Source organism: Thermobia domestica, chromosome 1 (assembly GCF_964235325.1).
Source record: "Thermobia domestica chromosome 1, izTheDome1.hap1.1, whole genome shotgun sequence".
Classification (NCBI taxonomy): Eukaryota; Metazoa; Arthropoda; class Insecta; order Zygentoma; family Lepismatidae; genus Thermobia; species Thermobia domestica.
In genome coordinates, this window is record NC_137454.1 from 384,662,492 (window position 1) to 384,681,335 (window position 18,844).

The 18,844-nt window shown below is 35.0% G+C and overlaps 1 protein-coding gene across 1 annotated transcript in view; it reads right to left on the reverse strand.

Moving 5' to 3' along the window:
- The window catches only part of LOC145664871 (PAX3- and PAX7-binding protein 1), a 77,966-nt gene that overhangs the window by 23,223 nt on the left and 35,899 nt on the right, over positions 1-18,844 (reverse strand). The window contains exons 9-10 of the mRNA XM_081731918.1: positions 16,694-16,817; positions 3,343-3,531 (exon numbers count right to left, since the gene is read on the reverse strand). Of these exons, the coding sequence (XP_081588044.1) occupies positions 3,343-3,531; positions 16,694-16,817 (313 nt within the window). The remainder of the gene's footprint in view (positions 1-3,342; positions 3,532-16,693; positions 16,818-18,844) is intronic.

Here is an 18,844-nt window from a genome sequence, read left to right on the forward strand (position 1 = left end):
GACGGTGATGATGAGAAATGAATGAAATAATGAAATGAAGAAAGTGGGAGGAAACGGGAGAACCCTAAGAAAAAACCTGCACACAGTGTTTGTCCACCACAAAGTTCACTTGGTGCGAGCTGGAATCGAACCAAAGATCCCATACAGCATAGGTTAACGCTCCACCACTGAGCCACCGCGGCCCCTTCATAAGTTTAATGTGTTTTGTATGTATTACTATGATGTCAAATACACGAAATATGTGTAACTAGAAGTCCGGAAGTCCGTTTTCGTGAATCTTCTAGAACCGGGAGAATATTGCATACAATCTTGCAATGCTGTTCAAGACTAATAATTAACTACTATAAATTGTTGAAGTGCTAAATAAACGCCTTTAGGTTGTAATCGATTACCGGCTTACTTCCTGGATATTCATATACTAATGATGGAAGTTGTTTGATTGTCAATTCAAGACAAAGAGAATATAGGCATGTACCTTGTTGTTTGTGTGCATTACTGCATTTTAATGGTTATAGCGATATAAAGAAGCCTATTACGCTGTTCGCTTTATTTGTAATATAAGGGGAGTTTACGACATGCTACGTTGTATTCAAGATGCCAGATGCTAAGATTGATTAGAAATATATTTATATTTTCTTGATAGCTATGCTCTATGTTTTTGTTTGATAATTAACACTGAATGCGCTGTCGGTGTTGTATAGTAGCTGTTCTCATATGATAGAAGTCATAAAGTCATCATTGTTTCCACAGGCTTTTAATTTTACAGTCTAAGTTTTATGTCAATAGTACATAATTTCAACTCGAACAAGACCGTCCCAAACATCGCTGGCTCTCGACGCTGTCACCCGATTCCGACCCGGCTGCAACCAACAATTCCGATGTCTGTAAATTTATTACCACTATCCATGGAACCTCCTTCCATAGAAGCCTCTAGACAATGAGATGCGCAAAATATTAGGCATTATATTGCATTCTCCAATTGCATTCAAAACTTAAAGTCGCTTGAGGTACCATGTGTAATTATTCAATTGAGTTATTTTTTCCTGTGGATTACTTTGGTCTGATATGGAACCATTTAAGAGGGCGAAACTAAAAAATCTTCTGTATATGAATCAAACAACCAAACAGAAAGATCGTCAAGCGTCTAGGAATTGCTTTCTTTTCAGCTGCGACCTAGCCTTTCTCAAGTAGCGGAAGAAACATGGTTTTCGAGTAGCTCTTAAATCTCCTAAAAATCTAGAAATGTATTAAACTGATTTTGACACTTACTTACTTAATCGGATATTTATGAAGAATTTTGTGACTTTCAACTATCAAACGTAAGTATGACGGAGAAAAAAAAAAGGTACCAGGATAAAAGAATACATCTGAGACTGTAAGGATGTGGAATCAGCAGGTTCAAATTATGTAAGGGTTTAAGAGAATCAAAACTCTCCATTAAGAAAGTTAATATCATACATAAATCTCTTCGCTACTACGAAGACTTGTCTACAACTCTTATTACACTAGAACCAGGAAATTAAACCTAGATATAGGTAATCTTGACAAACAACTAGATTCTGTAATTAATTTATGATTAATTTACAAAACAGTAAACTGTATCTCGGAATATTTAATTTAGTATCTTACAAGCTTTACCTAGCAAGAAATATTGATAGACTGCAACACTGAAATACAAGAAATCAAAGTAAATGCACATCTTCTAATGGGTATAAGTGTATTTTTTACGGTTGTTTTACACATTAAATCTCATTCTATATAAATTTAGAACTAAAAAGGAGCATTGTACTTTTACACAGAAGAATCAAAATAATATGCAAAGAAGGAAATTGAATATTTGGCTACTGAGAGAAATGTATACAAAGGCAAAGGACCACGCAACTTAAGTTAAGGTCTTACTTTTCTATCCTCTATGAACTTTTTGTGTGAACTACTCCTCTACATTTCGGAAGTTTAGTGAATGACAAAAAAGACAGTAAAAACTATATAGAAAATTTCGGAAGTAAATTGTTTAGCACATAAAAAAAAAAAAAAAAAAAAATCCATTCTATAACAATGTGGGCGTACTTCACAACGTCTTAACTGTAGGATCCTCAACTCTCTGGAAGCCAAAATTGAACTCTTTAAAGAAGCTTAAGAACTCTGTTTACTTGTAACCTCAAACAAAAACACAGAAATTACAAGCGAGATTTGTAACCAACGATATATAATTTCATGTGTTTCATCTGTAGAAAACTTAATCTTCAATTTACTTATACATTACTTATTACTTCAACGTTCAAGTGTCGTGGCCCATCGATATTTTAAAGGACAAAATCGTACTTTACAACAAATCAACATATACCGACACTATTTCACTTGATATCTTCCTTTATTCTCTTTACCATATTCTGGTTATTATTTTACTATTGTTAACAGATTCTATAATGTTAACTATTAGTAATTTATGTCTTTACGACATATGTGTACTTTTGTACAATGTTCCACATAAACCTTGATATAACTAACTCTATGGCATATGGAACCCGGAGGTTCAATCCCATTTTCAGAAAAGCTCTCCATTGACTTCTATCCTTAGCTAACTGCATCCAGTTTCTACTTTGTATTTCTATTTCTGCCTTAACCTTTAAACGCTCCTTGACGCAACTGCTCCGTTAAAGCTTTAAACCTCAAAAGCTTTGCCCCTAATTAAGCTAGGAATATAATTTTGGTAATCAATGTATTCCTGACGGATGAAGCTTTTCGCCGATATGCATTTTATCCATGTGGGGGAGAGTTACCACAGCGGAAGGGGGAAGTTTTTTTGGGGGGGGGCATCATCCCCCCCTTGGAGGTACACTCATAAAAATTGGTATGTGAAGCAATGAAGTTGTCCATTACATAGTAATACTCTACAAAAGTATTTGTTGCTTATATGGGGAGAATAGGGGAAAGGCAAAGTTGGCTAATGTTTTAAATCTTTTTTTTTTTTTTTTTTTTATGTAAATTACATTTATTTTCAGAACGATTTCATATAGGACACGATATATTTTTACTGAATCGGTCTAGAAGCATAATTCTTTATTCTCCTAAATTGTTCGACATTTCTCTTCTCCTAAATTGTTTGACGAATTAAGGCTCTTAAATATTCAGTGCTACGGTACGGGAAGGTCTGCAACAACCCTTCGAAAATGACAGGATGTTTTCATAGGAATTTTGTTCTGGATTTTTATCTCGCTTTGTGTTGCTTCAACAACTTCAATTTTTCATTTCTTGTAAATATTCTTATACATCCTATATCTCTTTAGATATCTTTGACATACATATTACTTGTAAAGAGAAAGCACAAGAAGAAACACGAACCTTTTTGTCTCTTAAATGCAGTTAGTTCCAACTCAGTCTGTTCGTCGTCTGAAGACATTCCTTCATAGTGTGGGACATTTCCTCCTTTCAATTCTCTGGCCCTTCGCCTTCGCGTTCGCCGTCCTTCTCTCTCAGCGGCCCTTCGCACACGAGCAGATTCCTCTTCTTCATTTCGCTTCGTTGCACGTTCTATAAAAAACAATATACATTATATTAAAACACACGTTTACTGCAACTGTGCATTAATAATCCGAACTCACAAGTAAATCTCATGAAACTAGTGAAATTAGAGTACTTACTTGGTATTCGTAGCCTCTAGCATCTGATATTGTAATTAGCTATCATGTTCAAGTCGACTATCGAAGAAGAAAATACAAAATTTGGATGGAAAAAATTGTCTTATATTCATATCTATGGACACATTATTTGATACTTAGGGAGAAATCAAGATTACGAAAAAGGTACGCTCTATTGCAAGATAATTTATTGTTTCAAAACAATAATGATTTGTACCTTTGTATCAGGGAAGTGGTAAAAATATTTGGTGTACTGGGAATGTAGCAGGGTTGGCAAAAACGATGTTTTTTATTGAAAAAACAAAAAAACGGGTTTTTTGGTTTAAACCTTTTTTTTAAACCAAGTTTCTTGGTTTAAATAATTTGCTCTGTGTATGTATATCACATATGGACAGAAATAAGTTTGTCTCACGTTGGTGTTATTATGCAACAACTGGGTTATGCTGGAACGGCTCACATAAGCTTAAAGCGGAGTCCAAACCGAATTGTCCTCCATTTGAACCCGAAACCGGGACTAATTGGCTATAAATGCGATACGTCTGCCGACCCACTCATGAAGGTCTCCTGATACGTTGTACTGATCTTTACATACGTGGTAATATAATTGTCAAGAGTCATTTGAGAAGAACAAAAAGACAAACAGTTGCAAAAGTGATGCCATTATACAGAATTACATATGGACAATTTCAAAATACTGCAGAATACAGGAGAACTAATTAAGTCCAAGTTCGTTCACTACGACTCTTATTATTCCAAGTTAAAGAAATACAACGACTTAATTTGCATATCAGTAAGAAAAGTAAATAAAGATAAGAATTATTTGAGTCCACTTTGGCTCTGACCCATTTATGCATAAATAGATACCTAAGATACTTCTTATTTCAGTAAATGCCTCTCGTGGGGTTTTATAACCCCCCGCCCCCCAAAAAAGTACGGTATTTCGATGTACTTTATCAATAGTAAACATCATTAAAACGAAACAATAATAACAATAATAACAAACTATAAAAAATCACAAAAGAAACATTCATAACCTATATATATATATATATATATATATATATATATATAAAATTTGGTTTCGTAGTATAATCTCTTTGAGTAATGAATGGGGAATTTAGGTCTGAATATAATACGAATAATATGCGGGAATGACACGCGATAACTCACAAATGTGTGTTCATCAAGATTTACGAACACTTACACTTTTACGAACATTTTTCGTTTTTTGGTTTAAACCGATTGGATTTTTTGAAAAAAAAACAGCTGGTTTAAACCAAGGTTTAAACCAGCCAACCCTGGAATGTAATATACTTGTTATTGGGTTTCTAGAATTTATTGTATGGGAACATAATATTAATGTATTTCGCAATAATTTTACTAGTATAGGTGCAGTGAAACTTCCTTAAGGCGACTGCTAAAATTTTCAAATAAAATGGGTCGTGTAGAGGGGTGATCTCCATAAAGAGGGTTTAATGATTTATCAAGGATTTTCAAATCACGAAATAAAACTCAAATAAGGAAGAATGCAATTGAACTAGACGATATATATCTTTTATATATATAACTTGTATTTACACTTAACGATTTTTCTTCTTTGTAATTAACATGCTACACATCACTCAGTTAAAATGAAATATCAGATAATAGTAAAACTATTATTCACCTTAAAATATTTAAACTATTGTAGATAGACTATTATACTGTAAAGAGATTTCTAGACAATTGTTTTTTAGCTTTTGTCACTGAAACTCTCAAACTCCGTCATATCTAAAACAACACTTTTTTTTTTTAATGCATTTCATTTAGTCAGAAAGAACTTTCTTATCAAAAACAAGGTTGGTAACATAGGAAGTTCCATGCTTCCATGAACAGATGCTTCTTCCACAAACCAACGGGCTACCTAATATTTCTGTCGCTTTTTAGGTTTTACTCATACGCACCATCAGCTTAAGTCATTTATATAACTTTCACGATTACTGTTTACTAACAACACGAGTATCTCATCTGTTCTATGTTTGTAGTACAATGGTCATTTTCAAGACGATGTATTTTCTGATAAAAATTGGTAGTCGCAAATAGGGAGAAAGATGGATGACAAAAAGGGTTCGAATACATTACTATAATTCAGTTTCATTAAAAATCGGTCGCTATGTGGGATGACTGTTCAGAGGGGTTTCACTGTAAACATTTACAAAGTGAACTGCAGATATTTGCAGAATGAATTGCCTTATTTAAATTGAGCTTAGTTTCTAATTGGACAATAAGTTTCATACAATGCAATTCTCGCATATATTTTTAATCATTGGCTTAACTAATAAGAATGTAAAACGAAAGCATGTACTAAACATGTAGAGAGAAACCAAGACATAAGCTTAAATTGTACAATGAGAATTTCATGAATCTTTGTTATCTTCTTATCTTCATGATTTGGCGAACAAAGAAAAAAAAAAAGTGTTCAAAGGTTCGCCTCGGGGACCACTAAAAACCGTGAGGAAAGTATGTGTTAACTAGGAACCCCAACAACCACGATTGAATGGGGATTAAAAGAATTAATTAAGATTCGGAAATAAATTTCTAATAAAAACTATAGAATTTAGGGTATTACACTCGCTAATCCGACCATCAATGATTTTTTTTTTTTAAATAATTGTCGTTACCAATATGGTACGCCAATAATGTGTGAAATTTTAAATTTGTTCAAAGCATAGAAAAGGGACTGTCGCGAATTGGCGAGCTGTCATGGAATCTGAAACATAAAAGGTAACGCTAAATTTATCAGTAATGGAATCTAAAAGCTAACAGGTCCGAGGAACGGGGACATTAGATAGTTTAAAAACAGGATCTTTCCAAAAGCTATTGCTGCTGGATTCAATATATAAATACAAAAATTTTATGCGCTCTCAGTAAGCTGGGACTTCAGCATCCCTCTGTGCAACAAATACAATAACTTCAGAATAATAAATGTTCTAGATCACTATTACAAGTGGGACATAAGAGGAAAATTCTGCAATTCAAATGACAATCCTTTTCTTGGTGAATATGTACCAGAAATAACGTTTTATTTAGAAAAAGCCTGTGTATCAGAAATAACGTTTTTTTTTTAGAAAAAGCCTATGTTATAGAATATCACTGAAGGTCAGTCAATTCACATAATATTCCCTTCTTTAAACTATCCTTTAACTTGTGCAGTTAAAAAGGAAGTAAATCGAACTTCCTTTACTTTAAGATCTAAACTACAAAATAAAAATCAACTTCTTTTCTTCACGGGCACACAAACTGCGAGCAACTTTTAAGAGATTGCTTTACTGTATATGTCAAGATTTCTGTCTTTCTTAGGGTGGAATTAGAAATTTATTCATTGCTAAAGGAAACAGTATACGCTGCCGCCCTGAAATCATCATCATCATAGGTATTCTGCCCTCATTGGCAGGTCACTTGCCGCAGTTGAGAAGTTTCCATGCTCCACGGTCATCCGCTAACCTCTTCGTCTTCGTGTATGATCTTTCTGTTTTAATATCATCCATTAATTGTAGTCTCCTTCGCCCCCTCCCTCTCTTTCCCGCCACCATACCCTCTAGGACGTCCCTCATGATACAATCTCTTCTTAGGCAATGTCCCAACCAGTTTCTCTTCCTCTTCTCAATAATATCTAAAATTGTTCTTTTCTTACCCACCATTCCTAATACCCTCTAGGACGTCCCTCATGATACAATCTCTTCTTAGGCAATGTCCCAACCAGTTTCTCTTCCTCTTCTCAATAATATCTAAAATTGTTCTTTTCTTACCCACCATTCCTAATACCCTCTAGGACGTCCCTCATGATACAATCTCTTCTTAGGCAATGTCCCAACCAGTTTCTCTTCCTCTTCTCAATAATATCTAAAATTGTTCTTTTCTTACCCACCATTCCTAATACCCTCTAGGACGTCCCTCATGATACAATCTCTTCTTAGGCAATGTCCCAACCAGTTTCTCTTCCTCTTCTCAATAATATCTAAAATTGTTCTTTTCTTACCCACCATTCCTAATACCCTCTAGGACGTCCCTCATGATACAATCTCTTCTTAGGCAATGTCCCAACCAGTTTCTCTTCCTCTTCTCAATAATATCTAAAATTGTTCTTTTCTTACCCACCATTCCTAATACCCTCTAGGACGTCCCTCATGATACAATCTCTTCTTAGGCAATGTCCCAACCAGTTTCTCTTCCTCTTCTCAATAATATCTAAAATTGTTCTTTTCTTACCCACCATTCCCAATACCCTCTAGGACGTCCCTCATGATACAATCTCTTCTTAGGCAATGTCCCAACCAGTTTCTCTTCCTCTTCCTAATTATATTTAAAAGTGTTCTTTTCTCCCCAACCATTTCTAACGCCCTCTCATTCGTTTTCCGCTTGATCCAACTAATTCTTTCTATTTACAGAAGAAAAGTAGCCGATAATTAAATACAAGATTTTCCCAGTTACCAAACAGATCTTTAAAAAGAAAGAAAAAAAAAAACAAATCTCAGACAGGAGAAATCCGATAAAACAAAAGAGTAATTTTATGTTCTTTTAAACAGAGCTACGACGGATAAAGAATCATTTTTCGTTCGCAGTGTGCAGCTAATAATAACGTACTTCACACCATTTCACTAGCACAGAAACATGAAATATGTACTTTTGAATAACCCTATCGAAACTACATAAGATGTACGCCCACAATTTAATGTTGAATCAAATCACATAAGCTTCCACCGAAACATAGAACTCTAATCCCAAAAAAATTGAACAAAATAATGAACACAAACCATGTTGTCACGAAGAATTCCTCACGTGAATTACACTATTTTGTGCTCCTCCTGCACTGTGTGTGCTTATTATTAGAGAAAGCACGTTTAATTCCTGCTGGCATTTCTTAATAATTAGAATCACGCTAATGGTGCTTGTAAGATTGTAAAGTTGATACGTCGGTCGGTCTGTCCGTTACTCCACACGACATCTCTTGAGCGAAAGCTTTTTTTTTTTTTTTTGCAATAGGTAACTAGAACGATTATCTCGTCTGAGTATGTTGAGTCAATTCGTTAACATTTTAACAGTTAACAACGTCTGTTACTCCACACGATAACTCTTGAACAGAAACGATTTTTTGCAATATAGACAAGTAGAACAAATATCTCGGCAGAGTTCGTTAATGGAGTTAATCCTTTAACATCTTAACGGATAACGGTGACTTTAACGGTTTTTATCAGCATAGTTCGTTAATGGAGTCAATCCTTTAACATCTTAACGGATAACGGTGACTTTAACGGTTCTTATCAGCATAGTTCGTTAATGGAGTCAATCCTTTAACATCTTAACGGATAACGGTGACTTTAACGGTTCTTATCAGTATAGTTCGTTAATGGAGTTAATCCTTTAACATCTTAACGGATAACGGTGACTTTAACGGTTTTTATCAGCATAGTTCGTTAATGGAGTCAATCCTTTAACATCTTAACGGATAACGGTGACTTTAACGGTTCTTATCAGCATAGTTCGTTAATGGAGTCAATCCTTTAACATCTTAACGGATAACGGTGGCTTTAACAGTTCTTATCAGCATAGTTCGTTAATGGAGTTAATCCTTTAACATCTTAACGGATAACGGTGACTTTAACGGTTCTTATCAGCATAGTTCGTTAATGGAGTCAATCCTTTAACATCTTAACGGATAACGGTGACTTTAACGGTTTTTATCAGCATAGTTCGTTAATGGAGTCAATCCTTTAACATCTTAACGGATAACGGTGACTTTAACGGTTCTTATCAGTATAGTTCGTTAATGGAGTTAATCCTTTAACATCTTAACGGATAACGGTGACTTTAACGGTTTTTATCAGCATAGTTCGTTAATGGAGTCAATCCTTTAACATCTTAACGGATAACGGTGACTTTAACGGTTCTTATCAGTATAGTTCGTTAATGGAGTTAATCCTTTAACATCTTAACGGATAACGGTGACTTTAAGGGTTTTTATCAGCATAGTTCGTTAATGGAGTCAATCCTTTAACATCTTGAAGCGTAACGGTGGCTTTAACGGTTCTTATCAGCATAGTTCGTTAATGGAGTTAATCCTTTAACATCTTAACGGATAACGGTGACTTTAACGGTTCTTATCAGCATAGTTCGTTAATGGAGTCAATCCTTTAACATCTTAACGGATAACGGTGACTTTAACGGTTCTTATCAGCATAGTTCGTTAATGGAGTCAATCCTTTAACATCTTAACGGATAACGGTGACTTTAACGGTTCTTATCAGCATAGTTCATTAATGAAGTCAATCCTTTAACATCTTAAAGGGTAACGGTGACTTTAACGGTTGTTATCGGCAGAATTCGTTAATGAATAATGCCTTTAGCAGAGTTTATTATTTAAATTTAATTTACAAAACGAATAATGATGGAGAAATGACAGAATATTTAAACGCGGAAACAACGGGAATATTCCCTGTTCTGTCCACACAGGGTTCTCACAGTTGATCTATCTCAAAGACTACAAGTAAATTTCGGTTAAATTTCCGGTGGAAGTATGTGTACTTCGGATACTACTTTCAACTGTTAGCTCTAAGTCTTGCATAACTCTCAACGCTGAAAAGGGTTATTCAACTCTTGAACAAAACTACGCTCATATGGAACGAGACACTGCTTCATTTTATTTTTGTAAGTTCATCACAGACTACTTTTATTACTACAGATACTGAACGACTACTACGGAAATCAAACCAATAAATATATAAATGAATATGATTTCTAAAATTAAGTATTAGCTCTTTAATAGACATTTTGGGTACCAAAAACCGTATATCTAGGTATAATAAATGTATTACTATACATATCCATGTTTATCAAGTATGAGAATACACAAGAATTCTGTTGTGCCTACCTAAACGACAAGTGAATAAATACGAATATAAACACAATATCTTCTTATGTCCATAATATAAATTTAATTTCAAGTGTTACTACTGTTGCGTATGTACTTCCATACTAAGCAAATAAACACTTCTCATGTAATGTTTGGTGAGGCCTTTGGCTGAATGTCCCATGATTATATTATATCCTCCAGGCCAGTGGTTTTTACTGAGGACCACTTTTATTCGTTTGAAAGTTCTACCGACCACTCTACTCTAGTTTCCTTCAAGAAGCCGCTGTGGCTTAGTGGTAGATTGTTCACCTCTGGAGCATGGGGTCCTTGGTTCGATCTCAGCCCGCGCCAAGTGAGCTCTGTGGTGGACAAACACCATGTGCATGGGTTTTCTCGAGATTCTCCCGTTTCCTCTCACTTTCTCCATTCCACCATTTCATTCACTTCTCATCATCACCGTCTCCTTTAGCCTAACCGACATAACCATGTTACGTAAAATTTAAAGATTTCGTTTCATTTCTTGTCTCCTTTGAAACTTTTTTTTTTAATGTTTTGAAATGCTCCTCACTCACTTTAAGAACACTGGAGTGCAACAGTATTAATTACGGTTTCCTTAATTTTTTATTGGTATTAATGAAAGAAAATACATATTAGTTTCTTTTTTAATAACTGAAGCCTATAAAAGAATATAGTGCATTAGACTTTGTATAATTTTTACTTTAATAAACTGTGTAACCTATCATTTGTAAAAAGCTATACCAATCTGAAATCCTCAGCTGTTGTGTGCGATCCGTAATTCACTTGATTTTTTTAAAATTTTATTTTTATTTTATTTATTTATTTATTTATTTATTTGTTCACTCTCACAGGGGAAGACTTTGAAGACCATAGTTTCAGAAAACGCTGTTTTAGGGTAAAGAAGACAGATAGGAAACGCAAGATGAACAAAGAATTGGTAGATTGTGAACAAGGAAAAAAATTAACGGCAGAACAACGAAAAATATATGTCAAGTTGTAAATTATAAGCACCATATCGGTTAGAGTGGAACACAAGACTCACTGCCGCAGGCGTTAAGCACTAAGCCACCGTGCGGTCCAGGATATAATATGAATTAACAAAATATTCAAAGGCATTTATCATACAACCAATTCTTATTTCGTGTCCTTTCGGTTCACTTGAATGATCACAATAATACATTAACTAAAATTAATTCAGTCGACATTGTCGTAAGTGTTCTTGCGACAATCCTATTTTACAATGAATACAATGACGTCATTATAAACCACTTTCACTCTACCAAAACTTACTATTTGACCACCTAACATAAGCTGCCCATAATTCTTTATAATCTACTACTTACCTTCTTTTAATAAATAAATACAGTTAAAAAAAAAGATTATAATATAATGCAACGATATAATTGGGCATATAGTTGAATATAATCAAGGACTTCTCCCAATTTGCAACTGTCCGGTGAATAAATAAATATTGATGCAAATTGAAAATGAAAAAATTGAAATGAAATTCATGCCTTATGCTGGTTAGGCTAAAGGAGACGATGATGATGAGAAATGAATGAAAATGGTGAAATGAAGAAAGTGGGAGGAAACGGGAAAACCCCGAGAAAACCCACGAGCACGGTGTTTGTCCACCACAAAGTCCACACGGCGCGAGCTGGGATCGAACTAGGGACCCCAAGCGCCGGAGGTGAACGCTCTACCACTGAGTTACCGCGCCCCCCTTGATGCAAATTGAGGAAAGTTCTTGATTATAAAATTATATATTAGGAAGAAAATATGGTGTCTCCATAGCTTCAATTCTATGCCTTCTAAATCTAGTTGGAACGTATAAGCAACATGGAAGAAATGATCATAAAGTGCGGGGGAAAAAAAAGCGTAACTGAACGCCATTACTACTTAGCTCAGAGTAAAGAATGGGTTATACACTGAGGCACTTGGTATTATTGAATCAGACTACTAGCATCTTCTATCTCAGAATTTTAGTTTAAATCTAGTTTACTAATCCGTGTCGTTCGTACAAAATTCCGTTTCTGCACTAAATTATACAAGTGGCAGGTGTCGTTAAAGTGTTTAGTCTGTGTACAAAATTCTCTATCTTATTTCGTATATGGTGTGATCAATTGAAACCCTTTTGCAGACAATATCTACGTAAGTATTAATAGTATCGATCTACCCTTTATACACAATATAAAGGCATCCATGATGAGTGTGTCACAGCATTTGTGTTTCAGAGGTCCTCATGCACTCAAACAGTTGTCCCATTGTGTGACCAATCTAAGAATGGTGTCCTAATTTGGAAGGTTGTCGTTTGAATCTTCCCAACAAGTCCTGAATGACACATGCAACAGGAGCGAACGGGCCTTATGCAACAAAGTTACCCCAGAAGTCAATAAACAAGATCTTTTGTTTTTAATGTATGTGAGAAAACAGCTTGAAGTCACACAGTAGTGTTCAGAATTATTGGATTCTCCTAGTTCCACTGGTGCACTGAAGAGGCTATACTAACCAAATATAAGCAGAATAAGCTAATCAAAATTGCCATTAGCCTGTTTGACTAACAGAAAGCTTCTTTAGTAATGGTATCCAGAATTGGACACTGAACTTATTCAGCATGATAAATTCAAGTGAATGATGCTGAACGAATTGAGGAATACTAAAAAAGAGGGCGAGGAACCAGCAGAATCCTGAGAAAATCAAAGGACACGATATCATTGTACACCACAATTGACCCAACCAGGATCCCGTTATACCAAAGGTCAGAGCTCCAGCATCAAGCCATCGTGTATCTTCCCCTTTTTCCTGTTACACCAAGCAGTGCATGCTTTTGTAGATTGGTTGCATTAATGATCTATTTTGTTTTAGTGCGTATGATCTGTAGCAAATCTATTATGAGCCCTGTGTACTAGTTATATAAAGCATACACATTAACAAAGGAAATTTTCAGAGAACCCTTCCCCTTGTACAGTTTTGTTAAAAAATAATAAAAACAATACAAAAAAAGTGAGCCATCAACCTATTTTTGAAAAGTGTGGTCTCAAAACCAGACGTAGGACACATATAATATAATATTGGGTTGTCGGAAAAGTCAAGACGTATTTTTGTTCACATGTCATTTATATATAGAACAAAGGTCTATCAATCACATACTTTCTGTGTACTTCTATAACCTATTGCCATCTTTCAGACAGTTTCATAATTCCTTAATTCACAGAAGAACCTGTCTTTATCGGTGGGAAACTGAACCAGGTGCTGATTTACAGCCTCATATGAATTGAACGTTATATTTCGCAAGGAGTTTTGAAAAGGGTAAAGAAAGTGGAAATCTGACGGCGCAAGGTGGAAAGTAACACATCCATCCAAGCTTCAATAATTTCTGTCTCGTGATCAAACATGTTGTCGTAATGGAACACAGCTGCTTTGCGATTAACGAGCTCTGGTCTTCTCTGATGGATTCTTTCCAACTGTCCTATTGTCATCAGTATACATTCGAATTCATTGTTTGCTCTCCTAGTATAAGCTCGAAGAAAGAAAGAAAGAAAAAAAAAGACAATTTTAAAATCCCACCACACTAAGGACCCCTGTGGAATTCCCTTTCCTCTGTGGAATATCTTAATGTTGTTCGAGACAGTTCATCAGGTCAGGACAAAGACCGTTAGCGCACCATATTATTATAAACAATTCACTTCACATCGCCAGTTATCAATCGCTTGAAAAAACGCTAGTTTAATTCACGTTTAATGAGCAAATTGCAGATGTTTATACGCGCCATCAAATGAATCTCTCTGATTTAATGAAGAACCCGAACGTCGAGTTTGCTTATGTTTCCCAACTTCAAGTTGTCGTGTACATTTGAATGAATGAATGATGCTTAATGTTACAACAATATTGTATATCTGACATCTGTAAATTAGTTTCATTTCTAATTGTAGCTATTTTGGGCAACGGTGCCTAAAAGTGAACAATATGTTATGAAGAAGAAAAAGAAGAAGAAGAAGAAGAAATGTAGAATATATGTTGAGATAGATTGATGTTCATGTAATGGTAGTGGCTAACTAGAGATAATTGTTTGTTTCGTGTTGCTATGACAACAGAAAGATTATTATTCATGGAGTTTTGAGAATAAAAGTTAGTTGTTCTATATATATATTTGATGAACCTAATTTCCAAGGTATGCAATTGTTAGTGTTTGCAATTAAGTGTATAAATTAAGGTATTGAATCGTGTAGACTTATCCAGTGATTCGAATTGTGGGCAATATATGTAACAAAAGGAATCATAAATAACGTTACAATGTTTCTGCAATATTTCATATTGTGTAACGTGGGATTGACTCGAGTAACGCCTTTATTTTGTTATCAAACTCGACGGGTCTCCTAGATCGATAGGCATCGTTAAAATCAAAATCAAAATTTCGTGATCTTCCGTTGGCACTGGCGTTCTGTAGAATAAATCGTAAACTTTCACAAGATTGCCCTCGTATTTTTCACCTTACGGAAGTAAAACAATAAAAAATATGGTGATCTTCCACATTGTAAGCTATGTAAGCACAAAGGTTCTCAGTTCGATAAAACTAGGTTTAGCAACACCAAAACTTCCTTCGATAATTACTGCAAGAATTTTTCTTCCTTTAAAACTTTATATTTCCTTTAATACTTATCATTCTTATTTTTCCTTATTCTTACTTAAATTTCCTTTCATACGTATTCTTCGTTGTATACAGGGTGGAAAAAATCACTTTTTTTTTTTTTTTTTTTTTTTTTGATTGATTTAAATCATATCTTAATCCTCGTATATACAAATCGTGAATTGAAGAAAAAGCATTACGAATTAGAATTAAATGTTGGTTATCCCATTTAAGTGAAATTACTGGGGTTGAATTTTGAATTAATCCAGAATCATTAACCTATTTCAATCTCAAATAATGTTTCTTAAGCATTAAGGAAAAAGTACATCGCCGTTTACCAACACGACGCTTTTTTCACAAAAGTTATTGCTATTTAGCAGGGACATATTAAAAAAAAAAAAAAGAAAGAAAAAGAAAAGAAAGAAAGAAAGAAAATCGGGCTATCCAGAACTGTTTGCGGCACGGAATACATATAAAATATGTACAGGTATATTTCGCCCAAAGTTATGTAAAATGTACAAAATTTTTAAGTTTCGGAGAAGGGATCCGAGCCCCATGAATACGCCCCTATTATCTGGGAACAAACAAACAGACGTGCACACAAACAAATTTTCGTCTTAAATGTCGAATGGTGATTTCCCCGGGGAATAATTAACGATTTACAAACCCTATTTACGAAGAGAAGAAAGCAGGATTGCTCCGTTACCCGTTCAAAACGGGATTTACCCTAATCATCCTCTGCATGAAACATCCGTTTTCATACCGTGTTGTACTGTCCGCAGCAAATAATCTGCAACGTGAGCATGTTAAGTTTATTGTGAAACTAAGCCTAACAGCGCAGGGAATCAACATAACATCTAAGTGGCACGAATCGCGCCAGGAGGAACCTTGGCTTCCTCTCCTGCTCACTTATTTTGGAGCAAAAGACTTCGTCGTTTCACAATAAACTTACATGCTCATGTTGCAGGTTTTTTGCTGCAGACTGCACATACATTTTCTCCTCATTGTATTATGAGTATTATCTTCCATAATCAAAATAACAGAACAGAAACGGGATTTCACTTATTTTTTCACTTCAAATTAATTATTTCGGAGTCGTATATCTCAAAAAAATGGTATCTTATGTACCGGATCATTGTTCTTAGCAACATATACATATTACCGTTGCAACATCTAACTTGTAAAACCGCGAAACTGAACCAAATCATTCTAGGTTTTAATTCTCAGCTGTCAAATTTCATAGTAATAACATAATGTGAATAGCTGTAGTACTTCCAAAAATGAACTAGAACCATCTATTGCAAAGATGCGTCATAACTTTTCCAACAAACCAGTACTAGGTATATTTAAAGAAAGCTAGGTACCCAAGAATTTTGGAATAAGACTATACACATGGCTTCAATACATAAAACTTTTTAAAAAAATCAAAAGCACTATTTCATTTGTTTGTGTGGAAATATGTATAAAGGACAAATACGTTTCCCCAACAAACTCCCCCTAAGGTAAAAATAACATACTGACTTGAAACGGGTGAAAGTTCTTCCGATTGATCTTTGATATCCTGTCGCCTTCTCTCAATTAACTGTTCAGACTTATGCTTCAGAGTGTTGTGCATCCGAAGTTCCAGCTGATCAATAAGAGGAACCTGTAAAGGAAAACAATTGTATTACGTCTTTTGCATAGAATGGAATTTTTAGTAATCATTCTTTCAACAGAAACCAATATCACAAGATTGCTTCAACGTGTTCCACTTTCTCAATATCTGATTGCATAACCAGGAACTGGCTAAATTTCTATCAAGTTATGCATTTACAGCATCCAGAATGAAACTACAGTGGTAGGAGTTGTTTAATTTTTATCTTTCTAGCTTTTGAGGGCCCTTTTTCCCCTTCATGACTACATGGGAAAAAATTAAAATGAATTTTTAAGTTAAGACCTTACAGCTAAGCCCTTGAAGCTAAGAGAGAGGAATGATAAATGAAAGTGAAAGATCTGGTAATGAAAATGTCAGAGGAAACGCAAGAATCCCTAGAAAACTCACGTATACGACTTTGTTCACCACGAACTCAGCATGAGACATGGATGAGCTATTTGTGGCCAGAATATCTCCAGTTTTATGTTTTCGTGATTTTATCTGTTTTAATGTTCCTTCTGGCCACAAGATTATATGAGGTGTAGATTCAAACCAAGTGTACTCTCATCGACAGGATAATACGTACTTAACGAAGCCAGTATACAATATATTTTCTACAGAAAAACCTTAACTTTTAAACCCCATTGACGCAACTGTTGCGTTAAGACTTTAATCCTCAACAGCTCAGCCCCTAATTAAGCTAGGAAAATAATTTTGGTATGAATGTGTTCCTACAGGATGAAGCTTTCCCCCGATATGCATTTTATGTATGTGAGGGGTACCACTACGAAGGGGGATGGGCAAAGTTATTATTTAAAGGGAGCCATTCCCTCCTTGAAGGTACGCTTATAAAAATTGGTATGTGAAGCAATGAAGTAGTCCACTACATGGTAATACTCTGTATATGTACTTGTTGCTTATATAGGGGCAGAAAGAGGAAGGGGGGTGAATTGGCCAATTTTTTAAGCCTCAGTTTTTTGACGTAAATTATATTTATTTTAACGTACATTACGGCTTCTTCTTCTACAAATAGGACAGGAATTAAACAAATGTTACCTCGTTGGAATCTGTGTTCCATAAGCTTTCTAACGATGTATCGGTCATGACTCTGTGATAATTAGGGGGTCACCAGGGTTGCCAACGTGATTGTCTACGATTTCGTTCAAATCCCTGACGGGCGTGGAAAGATTAATAGGCTCATGGATTTGTATTGGGAAAAATGATAAGGCTCATATTATGGTTGCACAACACGTTTGTGTGGTAAAAATAGGAAGAATGTTCAGAATTCATTATATTAAATTATGTAATTTCAATAATGCTCTTTGTATTAAATATTCTTCTACTCACACTTATTTTACTTTTAACTGATAACTTCTTCAGGAATTGGTGATAGAGCTAAGTGTAAAAGGACAATAATACGAAAAAGCAACCAGAACATTCACAGAAATGAAACACCACGGTCCGACTACATTTATATTCATAAGGCGAAAGCATTAGTACAATAACTATACTCAGTGATCTCCCCATATCCTTTGAAAGGACGTGTGGAGGGGAAGGCTTAATGCCTTAATATTGTAAATGTGAATTATAGGTTTCAATTTCCTAGATATTTTTGGATAACATGGAAAAAAATTAAATGAAATGAAATCTTTTAGTTTAACGCCCCATGATTATGCCCTTTAGGCTAAGGGAGACGATAATTAAAGTAAATGAATTATGATGGAAGAATTGGTGGATGAGAAAATGGGAGGAAACGGAAGTGCCCCGAGAAAATCCACAAACGGGACGTTGTTCACCACACACTTACTTGGACGGGGATCGAACCAGGGACCCCACGCACCAGAGGTAAGCACTCTACCACTGAGTAAACAAGGGAATTAGGAAACCCAAAAATGGATAAAAACATTGTGATCCTGGCCAATAATTACTTTTTGGATTAGAGGCCACAAAATTTTTGAACAGTCCCTAAATCGAGTTTTCGTATTTTCTACGTAATAAGCACATCATACTGAATCAACTGATAGTTTGAGTTTCGCTAC